At 40.3% G+C, this 13921-nt stretch overlaps 1 protein-coding gene across 2 annotated transcripts in view; it reads right to left on the minus strand.

Annotated features, from left to right (window-relative positions):
* The window catches only part of LOC116696954 (plastin-3), an 18452-nt gene extending 6234 nt beyond the window's left edge, over positions 1-12218 (minus strand). For both annotated transcript variants that reach the window (XM_032528227.1, XM_032528226.1), the window contains exons 1-9: positions 12090-12218; positions 7444-7512; positions 6356-6507; positions 4457-4586; positions 4196-4328; positions 3999-4080; positions 1942-2107; positions 1077-1216; positions 309-404 (exon numbers count right to left, since the gene is read on the minus strand). In XM_032528227.1, the coding sequence (XP_032384118.1) occupies positions 309-404; positions 1077-1216; positions 1942-2107; positions 3999-4080; positions 4196-4328; positions 4457-4586; positions 6356-6507; positions 7444-7504 (960 nt within the window). In that variant the 5' untranslated portion in view covers positions 7505-7512; positions 12090-12218. The remainder of the gene's footprint in view (positions 1-308; positions 405-1076; positions 1217-1941; positions 2108-3998; positions 4081-4195; positions 4329-4456; positions 4587-6355; positions 6508-7443; positions 7513-12089) is intronic.
* Positions 12219-13921: the final 1703 nt, after the last annotated feature.

A 13921-nucleotide genomic window follows, 5' to 3' on the forward strand; every position in this document is an offset into this window, starting at 1 on the left:
GCCAGATAAGAAAATCAGAATGATGTCATAATCCTAATATAGTCCTACAGGAAGGAAGCTGGAGAAGGGGCAACAGGAAGTCAGTGTTCCTTCAGTCTCTGATAGCATATGGAAAGCCTCGACTGAGCTCAGTTTCAATGACATCCCAATGTGTTTCTGTGTGATTCTGTTAAGTCTTGAACGTGTTGATGCGGTAAGGCCCAACATCATTACTTATTTAAATTTTACTTCTGGCTAAAATACTAAATGAATAGAATATAAAAAGTTTAACAACAAACATACAGCATTCCACTTTGCTATCAACTTACATAAAGACCAGTCATGTCGATCTCAACCCGGGGAACGTCCTCTTTGCTGCCATCTGGAGCAATCTGCTCTAGCAGGTGGAAGTACGCCTTGGAGTCCTACTCAGAAAAAGACAAGACACTTAGAGAAATATGATAAAATACCAAACCACACTGAAATGACTCCTGACGACACATGCCACATCTTTTCTCCCGTGAGATGATTCCACTAGTATTGTGTAGTGTTTTTTTGTGGGAGTATTACACTCACATCAAGTGTCGTAATACACCCATTCACAATGTTTGTGTACAATAACCCTGCGTCCTGTACAGTCAATGTAAAGTCACACAGTAAACAGGGTGTACAGGGAACAAGTAGATATACTCTGTTTTTTTTGTAATAGACACTAGCAAAGCAGCACAGTACAAACGTCAGATAGGTCGGACCACAGTGGTGAACTTTATATCTTTAAATGATGCAGTTATGACTGAAAGTAACAACAGAAATAAACAAGTTTAGCCTATTTCCCATATCACCGCTATTCAGATCAACTGCCATTTGTCTACCCGGAAGTGATTTTTGTGTTAGCCGGACGTCACTGTGATTCGGTCTATGTGTAACTGTACAATATGTAACCATTTTGCAAAATAAATGTCTATCAGACATGTTAAATAGAAGCACATGGCAGTTCACTGCGCTAGGGTCAGAGCCTGAAACTAAGGTTGGCAGTGAAATAATAGTTTCAGTGGTCTACAGTAAGAAGTCAAGGCATCACTCTGACATTTCCTTACCTTGATATCTCCAGAGAAGTTGGATATGGACATGCCGGCTTTCTTTAAATGGAAATTGGCCCAGCGCAGCAGCAGCTCCTCAGGGCTGAGTTTCATCAGTTCTTCCAGACTCTCCCCCTCCTCCAGCAGCGCTGCTATAGCTGCACACAGAAAGAAAAGCATGACTCAGATTTGTGGGGGTGGAATGATCCGTAAATAAAAGCTAACAGAATGTTGATGTAGGGGTAGAATTCTTGTTGCTGTGCATATACTATTTGATTTTGTAATAATACAATATTGTAAAGTAGGGGCAGGACTTCTAGGCATTATGCTTAGGCCTGCTCCTTCTCAAACCTTTTTTTGTTCTTTGATTGAATGTTTGTTATGTGTGTGTGTGTGTGGGCGGGAGGTCTGCGTAAAAGGTTGGTTGTTACGTCACCTGCGCACCTGTTTGTGGGTGTTAATTGGAGGTAAAAAAAGGTATCACAGGTGAAGTGGATGGAAAATCTGGATCCGGGAAGCCACACAGTTTTTCAACCTCAGCTGTGTGAGAGTAATGTTTTTAGATCTTGTCGTTCTTGGCTTTTAATCAATCAAGTCGGTCTTTTTGTATGTGCTTTTATCTAAAAATGTGTACAATAAAGGATTAAACGTGCGACGACGGCGGACCTCATTATTTGCACCAGCAAGAGTTGGAAAGGGCTTCAGATTTCACCCAGTGGCATTATTTGTGGACAGATTGCCACTACAAGGGCCATGGGAGCAAGTGGGGAAAAGATGGAAGACAGAGTAGTCGATGATGTGGTAAGGAGTAGGCAAATTAACAGTGACTCTTAGGAAGGAAGGGAGGGAGGGAGGCTGTGTGTGTGTGTGTGTGTGAACAAACCTTCATTGCGGCTCAGCTCTATAGCAGCAAACAGCCCTATCTTGATAATCTGCCAGAGGAGTCCCAGCACCAAGTGAGGTTTTCCCTCCTTCAGATCTTGAGCGCCGATGTTGACAACTTGGCAGCCGATGGCCGAGGCGGAATTCAGAGCCAGGTTCAGGTTCTCCTGTTGGGGAAAACAAGAAGATGGATGATAGAGGCCAAAATCAAGGTCAGATCCATGCAACGTAATGCAATGTGTATAATCAGGGATGTAGTTTTAGTATAATAGTCAACAGGAAGGAAACATTTTCTTGATTTTTAAATGGCTTTCATTCATGTATCCATCTATTATGTATCTTTGAAAAAAACCTATATTACAACAAAATAGTCAAAGAGATTAACCAAGATATAAGCAGATGGGATATGCTGCCTTTGTCACTTTTGGGCTATATTGAGTCAGTGAGGATGAATATTCTCCCCAGACTCCTTTTCTTATTTCAATCTCTGCCTATTTATGTACCACAATCAACACTTACGCTTCTTGAAAAAAGTATATCGGAATTTATTTGGCAAAATAGGAGACCCACAATACGTCTAAAAATATTTATGGCGCGGTAAAGAAAATGGAGGCCTAGATCTATCTAATTTTAAAATGTATTACTGGGCAGCCCAACTTAGAGCAATAGTGGCATGCGTGACCAAAGATGAAGAAACTGGATGGCTATCCATTAAACAGAATTCCTTAAAAAGGGATATCAATATCTACTCTTCCATTTTAGTCAGCAGGCTAAAAAAAATAAATAACATCTAGGACAAACACACATGGAACAGTGCCCAGAAGCAATTCTATAGCCATATCAAAGGCAATGCCCAGTCTTGGAAACATTGAGTTTCTCCCGTCTGTGACGGACTTAGCATACAGAAGATGGGCGGAAAAGGGGTTGGTTATTATAAATCAGTTGTTTGAGAACACATTACAATCCTTCTTACAACTTCAAGAAAGGTCTGACTTCACACAGATGGGTATAGTCTTAAAAGAGATCCAACTGCTATTGAACGGTATTTTATACATATTTCTCAACAAGTGGTATCAACAAAGCATCAAGTATTACATATCTATAAGAGTCTTATGAAAGACACAGACAATACCTTCCATGTTAAAAGTGAATGGGAATTGGAACTCAATACAATTATAGACGATGATGATACATAAAGGGTCATAAAGGGACTGGAAGTCAAATGTTGAAAGAATTTGACCAGAAGTTGAAAATGAGATTCTTTAAGACCCTTCTTAAGGTATCAATGTTTAAAAACAACGCCCCCAAAATTTGTTGGAGAAACTGTAGCATGGTGGGAGACCATACCTACACATTCTGGGATTGCTCTGTGATACAGTGAGACATACTGTGTGAGACATACTGGAAAGACATTAGAAAAGGAAGTAGACAAAATCTTCAGGATGGATTTCCCTTTGGACACCTTTTTTTCCCCTCACTGGACAAAATACCTGAAAACTTGCTTTCTAGGGACCAAAGGTACATGTATTTTGTTAATGATTGTAAGAAAAATGATCACTATCCATTGGATGAAGCCTAGCTCAGTGGATCCCAAAAAAATCAAACAGGTCCGTAGAATGGAAAATATGACATTTTACAGGTGAAAGTACCTGTGCTCATGAGAAGATGGACCCCTGCCATTCTGAATCTTGATTTAGAATAATAATTTAAACACACTGATGTGCAAATGGTCTATTTACCCTGCATATATATATATATATATATATATATATAAAAAAAATCAATGTTTGTGTTGAATGTTGAAGTTCAACCACAAGCTAACCCCTTTAATTATTATTATTATATTTACATTTTGTTGCTTTGACCTTTCCTTAAGAGAGTGATTGTGTGTGTATTGTATTTCTTAAATTGCCTGCAATGTTTAATATGGGCAATGAAGTAAAAAAAGAAAAAAACCTATATACTGTATATATAAAAGGTAAAAAAGTTGGGATTATTTTCCCAAAACAACGATTCAACAAAAGCACAGTCGATTATCTAGTTATGCAACAAACTGACCTGTGTGGTGAAAGCTGTCAGTTTCTTTTTATTAATGGTTCTCTCATCAATGGTGTCAGCGACAGAGAGGTTGATGAGTTTACTGCAAACACGGGTGAGAAAAACAGATACATGGATAGATAAGTAGAGCCAATTACAAGGTGAGTGAGTAGTATGTTTTGTTATGTCATTGATAAGTCAGATTTGTTAAGGTTTACCAAAGGATGACGCCGTCAGCCACGGCTTTAAACAGAGCTTCAGTTTCGGGGTTGATGGGCAGCAGGTGTTTACAGTCTGGATCCTTTTCCAAAGATGAGTTGATGTAGTTGGCGAAGGCAAAGCGCTCCTGCTCTGAAATACGGTTGAGTCAAGTGTCAGGTCACGATCTGTCATGATACTGTCTAGGATAATGGCTTTGATGGACAGTAGACCCTTACAAATCACTGGGTAGGCATTAGTGTTACTGGAGCTTTACTAACCAGAGATGGAATGCTGAGTCCCTGCACTAGAGATCTCGCTGGTGCCCCCGATGGCCACGATGCCTTGCTTCTTGTTCAGAGCTTTCTTGAAACCCTGGGCCATGCGGTCGTCCTTCAGATCATGGAAAATCTGAAAAACACATTCCATGGCTTCAATTAAAGTCAATTAAATTGTTAAATGTGTAGTGTGTAGAAGGGATCTATTGGCAAATATGGAATTTAATATTAATGAAGATTTAGTACAGGGTTTTTTTAGGCCAGGGACCCCTAAGCTGAAAGGGAGACTGAGTAGGGAGACAATACTGCAAATATGCATTGTATGCAATTGAGTTGCATGTTTAGTGCAGAATGGATGAAAATAAATCATTTAGAATTTTATTTTAATGTTAAACATCCATGTGGAAGGCACAGTGACTACTTAAGCTTGACTGTATGGCTACCATAGTGGCTACCTTACTGTGTGAAGGTTTTTTTGGTTTAACAAATCGGCCCATTTACCTTTGCTTTCAAAATATTGGATTCATTTTAATCTATATTTTCAGACATCCAAGAAGAGACCTACAAAGAAAATGTTCACGCAGTTTGGCGCGCCCCCCCCCCCCCTTTTTATCTCTGAGGGGAGAGAGAGGGGGTAATGACATGGTTAAGCCTAAAGGATCTGACACACCAACCTGATCTCATATTTAAAAAAAAATAGTTCACCAAAACATGTTTCTGAAAACATTTTAATCAAGATATAGGCCATGGAGTTTCTGAATCTGTCTTCATTTCAGATTGACAAAGGTCAGTTTAGAGGATTTTTGTCAGATTTTGAGAGGCATTGTCACGCTCATCCCACTCGTCATTTCTGGGTTAGCACTCCACCAATCAGATTGGTCACCGAGTCTGACTGCCCGCCTTCCGATTTATGTCAAATCGGCCCAAGTGAAGGCCGAAGGTTCCTCCGACTGACAACGGAACACACCAAACAGACTCGAGTCACTGACCTCGCCAGATGGTCTGACGGACGATAATCGGGTTGGTGCGTCAGGGCTTTTACCCCAGCCCAGTCACTCCCCATCAGCCATTCTGCTTGCTGCTCCCTTACTGCGAGGGACACCGAGTTACTAAGGGTGTTCCCGACTAAGACTTTTCATTGTCAAATAGCAATTTTCAAGTCTTGCCTATCATCGATAGGTGACCATCGAATCATGGGGGTGGGTAGTGGGGGTAACCGTCGGTCACAGATCATGGAAAGTGAAACTTAAGTCCGTCATTGGGCAGTTGGATTTATGCACCCACTTGAAAAAGATGTATTTAAAGTTTACCGATAAGACAAAACCGCTTAAAAGGTCCCATGACCTGATGCTCTTTGGATGCTTTCCAGTAGACCCTGGGCCCCATAATACTGTATCTGAAGTCTCTTTTATGTAGACCTTAGTGGTCCCCTAATACTGTATCTGAAGTCTCTTTTATATAGACCTTAGTGGTCCCCTAATACTGTATCTGAAGTCTCTTTTATATAGACCTTAGTGGTCCCCTAGTACTGTATCTGAAGTCTCTTTTATATAGACCTTAGTGGTCCCTAATACTGTATCTGAAGTCTCTTTTATATAGACCTTAGTGGTCCCCTAGTACTGTATCTGAAGTCTCTTTTATGTAGACCTTAGTGGTCCCCTAATACTGGATCTGAAGTCTCTTTTATATAGACCTTAGTGGTCCCCTAATACTGTATCTGAAGTCTCTTTTATATAGACCTTAGTGGTCCCCTAATACTGTATCTGAAGTCTCTTTCTAAAATTCAGCCTTGGTGCACTAGAGCCAGTGCATTTCTGAGTAAACTAAATAGACAGTATACAGTACATAAAGTTGTGAAGCAGTTGTTGTTGGTTAGTTAGTTAGTTAATTAATGTTACCTACAGTCGTGAACTCATCAAAGCTGATCCGGCTGTCGTTGTCTCTGTCCAGCTTCTGAAGCAGTTCTCTGATCTGGTAACCGGGCAAAGGACAGCCCGCCTCGCGGAAGAGGTCGCCAAGTTCAGAGGAGACGATGTACCCATTGCCATCCGAATCTAGAGAAGTGTGGTGGAGGCAAGAGGCATGGCGAAGAAGAGAGGGAAATAAGCAAGCAATATTACAAAAAGGTTATTTCTTGGGCACGTAGGCCTCTATTTTTGTGACAGCTTGGACATGAAAAGGGAATTACATGCAGGAAAAGTGCTGCAGGTCAAAATCAAACGGCGGCCTCTGAGTTTGACACATACACTGGACTAAAGGTCAAGATACCTTAGACCTTCTTCTAAAGCCAACACTAAATGGCTGCAATATCCCTTTGATAACACACTGATTAAAATTAAGCTCTGCAGCACCTTGAAGAAAACCTGACAAGACTATAACATCTAGAGCAGAACTATGATACGTTGACTTACAACATCTTTTGTACAGAAAGATGTTTTATTGTCTTTGCGGGGAAAAAATAAATACTAGAAAGAATCCCGCACACTGAGAATTACGCAAGCAATTATTTACTTAGAAAAGACTTTTCGGTCTTAGACCTTCAGTATGCGCCATTCTAAGCTTCTGATCTGCGACCTTTGTTCATATCCAACGCACCTGCCCGACAAAAGAGGTGTGCAAAAGGTTTTCCTACGTAGGAGAGATGTTGAACAAATGAGACTTCTTGTCCTTTGAAACTACTCAACTAACAGTTTTGTGAGAAACGTTTATCCGCACCGCTTTCTTACCAAAGTTAGAGGAGATGATTAATACCAGTCATGTCAGGTGCTGAAATCAGAAGCTAAGCTAACAATAAGCACATGTTCCGAACCATTCCTTTAAGCCATAACTTAAATGTGGGTGCATTTAAGGTTTTAAATGTCTTTGCATAAATCCCACGTGTCCATCAGATGGCGCACACACGTGTTTGTCGGCTGCTTTAACCCACTTCAAAACATGATTGACTAATCCATCACTGTCTGCAATATCCGCACACACACATTTTTACTCACCCACTTTCTGGAAAGCCTCCCTCATCTCCGCCAGCTCCTCGGCGCTGACCTTTGTCGACATGCTGACACCTATAAAATAATAGCAGATGTATTTAGGTCGTTCTATACTATGTGAACTCTTTACACATTATACACATGATTGGAAAAGATCAGTTTACATGTAACATTATAAAAACAGTTATATCTTATCAAATTATATGCAGCGCTTCAATTAAAATTAATTGAGGCAAACAAATGTTTGAGATGATTGGTTACCTGACTACGTGCTAAAATTATAGGACACTGTTTTTCAATTATTATTTCGCATAAGCCCCCTGTCAAACGTTTTCCTTTTAGCTGCTTAGATTTAGGATCAAATGGGCTTGATTTTAAGAGCTCCGGTGTATTGTGAGTGTTGTTTGGCTACATTGCTGCCTTTCATATTCTCATAATATTGTTGCCACTTTGCATGCTTAGGACAAGAATCTCCCTGTAGTGCAGCGATGTTAGATTCACACAGCGAGTTGTGAAAAGCGGGAGTGAATCCAACATCTTGGTCCTGTATGGTGTATGCACAGTCGCGAGAGCCAGTTGAACTCGCGAGAGCCGCTGCTCTAAATTGTCGTTCAGTGCGACTCGTTCTGACTCTTTCGGTGCGCATAAACTGAGACGAAGAACGAGAAGTTATTTTTGACTCAGCGACAGACTCATTCAGCACATTTTGAAAAATGTGCTAATATTGGATAACTTTTGCCACTGTATACTGCTGTACTCATCAAAAAAAAGAAAGAAAAGTCTCCTTTCTACATAATGTTCCTAATTAAACACGTAAATTCATTGCCTTCTGCCCGGTTAAACCACTGCCACTTTCCAGTTTCAGAACACTAATATTTCCCATCCTGCTATTATTGTGAAACCATTATTTACCAACAGGAGAGATACAGTTATATTATATGATCATAAGCCTACTTTTTACCATCAGACACTATAGGCACTAAATTGATAACATCCAGCACGAACATTATATTTCCATTGATGACAGTCAGTATTCCCAAGCCTAGAGCAAAATACAGTATATCACAGATGGTTAATCTCATATGTGATATGTCTGCCTGTTTGACACTCTTTCACCAACTGGTGGTTTTGTGATGAGGGTCTGAAATAATCCCTTATGCAAACCATTTTGCTTGGAAAGCTTCATTACTTTAAGAAGCTTTATTTTGCCATAATAAAAGTACATAAAAAGGCGATAGTTTGTTTGGTTTAGAATTTCTTTAAACACCTAGACATTGCACTGTTTCTAGCAGCATGTCATGGTGCTTTATGGCTGCTTTTATATAGGCCTTAGTGGTCCCCTAATACTGTATCTACCACCTGCCACTTTGTTCGTTTGAAAGCCATGATGTCTCTCAGGAGTGGGCCACATTCTCTGGGCGGGCAAAGCAGAGAAAGGGGAGGTAACCTTGCCCCTTATGACCTCATAAGGGGGCAAGATTCCAGCTCGGCCCATCTGAGCTTTCATTTCACCCCGTGCTCGGTTTATATCTATCTCCATTTCTAGCCACTGGAGTACCATAGGCAGGCTGGGGGAACTCATATTAATGTTAAAAAAAACTCATAAAGTGCAATTTCCATGCCATGGGACCTTTAACTGTCTATAAATTAATTTCTCTTTTGTCATGTCACTTATGCAATATTTCCTTGAGTCCTCGGTCTACGGCTGAACCGAAAGTTGTTCTGTTCCTTCTCGGTGAAGGCAGTCTCAAAGCTGTTATTTCTACCCCCTGGAGCGGGCAACGAGGACCTTTAGGCGAGGATACACGAGATTAGCCTTCTCGCAACCCCTGCAGCAGAAGGAGTTGTTAACTCCGCCCACACAGCTGACTAATTCATGTGAAGCCGTAGAGGGAAGGACACCTCATCCTTCTAAAAACACATTGGCTTGTTGCCTCTTGCCTCCCATTGGTTTCCTCTAGGAAGGGAGGCAAGTGGAGGTGTCGAGGAGGCAATTTAAGCCAGTCCAGTCTTTAAATTACCTGGCTGCCGAGTTCACTGGCAAAGCGCCATTAAGCATTACAGTTAGCCTAGAGACCCTTATAACATCTAATAAATGTATGTAGATTGCCTTTGGAGTAATGAGTAACGATTAATGATTAGTATGATTCTATTGGAGGGGGTAAACGTTTTTTTATGGATTCAGTAGATAGCTATTTAGGTTACAGATACTGTATATGTAACAGCTTTCTCTACAACAAATACACATATATATAAGCCACTAAGCCTTCTGGTATCACAATAGTCATTCTTTTCACTTGCAAATGGAAATCCCAATGATGTTGTCCATTTTGCTTATCTTTTAAGACCTATGCCATTGAGACCCTCTCTAACACCCAAATACAATGGCTATGAATGGCATTTTGGCATCCAAAAACATTAAAAGCAATGTGTCTTTTCAGACACAACATCCTGGGTACTTAAGCGATCCACAGACCTTACTATGAACACTTTCTGCCAAAGTATAAACACCAACCTAAACCTCACTTCATTTGTAGTGGGGTACAAACTTCCCCAAATCAAACCAAAAGGTGGCATCTTAAGTTGTTTGGATGCATTCTGTATGAGAAAATGATTTTGTATTTTGGGTTTACTGACCATTTAATACCACCAAATAGGCTAATGATTTGAGGTAACCAAATCAAACTTTTGTCTGGACGGAGATCCCTTCAGTAACAGATAAATCATATTAGATCAGAGCTCTGTAGTAGCAGGGCAGCTTAATGTAGCACACAGCACATCACATAATGTTTTAGAAAATATTGGCCTTGATATACAGCCACAGTATTAAGAGAAGCCTGCATATGATTTAATCTGAGAGAGAGAGCTTTCTGCTGTAGGGAGCAGAGCCCTGCTAGCTGAGGCAAGAAGATATGGCAACTTGATTTATTACATCTACAGACAATCCATACACGCCTAGGAAGCCAAAGCCATCAAGACAAATCCAGCCTTATTAGCCTGAGATATCAATGGCATCTAACTGAAAGAATCATATAGAAAATGTCAGAGAAATCTAACAAAATACTACTTTTCCCTGTTTAGACATCAGTTAAAAGATGAGAAATCCAAGACCAACTTAAAGCGAACATTTCCACATCAAAATTCACTAATGTTCATTCAGGATCCCTCTCTGGGTATCTCACAAATCTCTCGTGCCTTGGCCGTGTTGGAGCATTGACGAATAAACAAATAGGCAATCCTTGAGCACAGACATGCAAATATGGTGGTTGCATAGTCAGGCAAACACTCGCGCAGACACAGTCAGGCCAACAGTCACAGGCCATCAACGTCTCCAAAAGCCCTTGTAACAAACTCCGTTTTTATCAGACTAATAAAATAGTAAACTACTACGCTGGTGGTCAGATAACATAAGGTCAGTATCTATTTCCAAGTTATTTGAATAATGAATGAAGATGCATTTTCCTTCATGCAAACCAGGCCTGCATTCAAAATTAGGCAGTATCCTCCTCATGACCACAGATACTGAAGACCTTAACCCGGTAGTTACTGATTTACCAACCAGTCACCTGTGCTGATTTACCTAATATTATAATTGTAACTTTTCACTGTGAAATAACTGCATGTAGAATTTTTTTTTTTTTTTTTTAATGCCACAAGATGTCACTGCTTCAGAAAAACCAAACATTGCTTGCTATGTTTTCTGGGTTAGTTTGTGAAAATAGGAGGTAGATTAGAGGGGTGTTTATGCCAATATTATTCTGAAAAAAAAAAGAAAGAAAAAACACAGAAAAATGTTCATGATCAAACAATGGTGAAAAAATACCAACTAATAAAGTTAACAAACACAGTCTTCTCTGTCCTTATCAAACATACAGCGCCAAATTATACAGACAAAAAGAAATCACACACACACACACACACACACACACACACACACACACACACACACACACACACACACACAGAGAGTTTCGACTGACATGCAGTTCTTCTTGACACATGGCTGCTGCTGTCTGCCACATCACAGTATTTTCCATTTTGAGTATTCATTGAGGATCAATCAGATAATTTAGCCTAAGTCTATATATTACAATATGTGTTATATGAACTTAAATGGCCATGTAGTATTCTATGCAATACACTGCAATTAATAACTGGAGAAAATTGGCATTGTCTTGACAAATTCTATACAAAATAAATATATTCTTGCAGAAATACCAGCTACAAGCTTTTTCCATAATAAATTGGATAGCACACTGCAGATTTTAAACATAACCAATAGTAGGCTGGTCATCATAACATAGGCATATTGATACAGGCTATTCCTAAATAGGTAGCCAAACAAAAAATGGATAAAATGTGCATGAATGCATTTGTACACGTGGTATCAAATTGTTTGCGGGGAGAAAAATTGTACTTCAAGTGCCCAAACTAGCTTTTGTCATATGCTAGCCTACTCACAAATACTGCGCATTTTTTTTTGCTAAGTTAACTGTTATTCTTAATTGTTATATCTCTTTACATATCCTGAGGCAACGTGCTGAATTGAAGAACAGCTCTATGCCATAAGTCCTAATATTTACTGCTCAGTACGCCTGACACACTTCTCCTCCTGAGTCATGAGAAAACGCCCTAAAACTCCTTCCTCTTACCTGGAGTCCGCTGGTGCAGTCTGAACAATCAGCCGGGCGAATGAATCCCTCCTGTGTCGGCCTCTCACTGCTCCTCTGTCCCGTTTTCTCCAGCTGACACCGCCCGGTTAGGCGAACCGCTCCGCCCCTCCGCGCCACTCCTTTCCTGTATCTAACCTTCCTCCGCCTTCTTGCCACCAGCAAGTCATTTGTGTAGCAACCACTTAGCAAGAAAACATTAGCATTCTATGTGGACACCTTTTATACAGTCTAGGGTGGCGACTGGCATTTGATAGCATTGCTTTGAAATGGGGAAACAATAGCTACGTGTTTCAACCGAACTTTTCCCTAAAAATATAATAAAACGGAAAGAGAAAATGGAAAAATTGCTAGCTTTATAACCAATTGTTATGCTAATGCTAACCAATTTTAATGCAAAAACACGCATGCACTAGCTTAATTAGTCGAATGGCTCATTGTATAACAATTCCACTGGTTAAAAAGGGTTTTTGAAGGTGGACACATGAGTACTACAAACACAGTAGTTGAAAAGTGCTATAACAAAAAAATTTTTTTTTTTACTTCAACCAACAAATGTTCTTCCAATTGTAGTTATGACAAAGCATTAGTTTTCCTCAGTCTCTTGTTAGTTTAAATATATTTGAAGATAGGCTGTAATATGTAACTTTTCTGAATTAAAAATGACTACATATGTAGATAAGTTGTGTCCAACAATGTTCATTGGCTTCATATTGACTCATAAATGGACTTATCCAGTTTGAAGCCACTTTTCGTTTTTATTTAACCGGCTAAAGGTTATTAGTCAGCTCAGCTTCCCCTCAGCTAATATGACGAATAGCGTTGTAGAAACTAATTTTTAACGTGAAACTGCTTTATTTGAAGTGTTTTTACCCCAAAACTATTTTTATTTTTTACAGTATCAAGCAGAAACCGTAGGCCTATATGAAAAAATGAGCTTCAAGATAACACTTGAGCTGCCGGTATACTAGCTGCACCAGAAGTGGCGTGTGTGAATCTGACGTCAAAATGGCGTAGATTCCGCTGGCAAGTAGTGTGCAAACAGCGCACCACTCTATTTTCCTTATCGGCACGCGACAAAGCAGAAATAGGTAGGGGCGTTATACAGTCAAGCTGGTGTGCGCATGTGACGTCATGAGAGCGCCATAATCGATGATACTCCCACGTGGGGGTCATTCACCATAAAATAATCTTAACCCAGTCCTGGCATCCGGTTACCCTACAGCGCATTCTGTTTCCACTTTGTTGCAAAATCCTGGCGCGCCAGCGAGATCTACGTCATTTTGACTTCAAATTGGCACACATACGCTTGGTTGTGTCGACTGTAAAACGGCTCTAAGCATGGACGAGTTCACTGACAACCGGATGCCAGGACTCTCAGACTGACTGCATGTCTTGCTTGTAAACTTACTGGGTTAAAGGTCCCATGACATGGTGCTCTTTGGATGCTTTTATACAGGCCTTAGTGGTCCCCTAACACTGTATCTGAAGTCTCTTTTATATAGACCTTAATGGTTCCCTAATACTGTATATAAAGTCTCTTTTATATAGACCTTAGTGGTCCCCTAATACTGGATCTGAAGTCTCTTTTATATAGACCTTAGTGGTCCCCTAATACTGGATCTGAAGTCTCTTACCCAAAATTCAGCCTTGGTGCAGAATTACAGCCACTAGAGCCAGTCCCACAATGAGCTTTCCTTAGGACGTGCCATTTCGGAGTCTGTAGCTTTTGACGAGGAGAGAAGGGGGAGGGTGGACGACTATAGTTTCATTTGAAAGCCATGATGTCTCTCTCTCATGGGTGGGCCAAATTC

This window comes from Etheostoma spectabile, chromosome 10 (genome assembly GCF_008692095.1).
Source record: "Etheostoma spectabile isolate EspeVRDwgs_2016 chromosome 10, UIUC_Espe_1.0, whole genome shotgun sequence".
Taxonomy (NCBI): domain Eukaryota; kingdom Metazoa; phylum Chordata; class Actinopteri; order Perciformes; family Percidae; genus Etheostoma; species Etheostoma spectabile.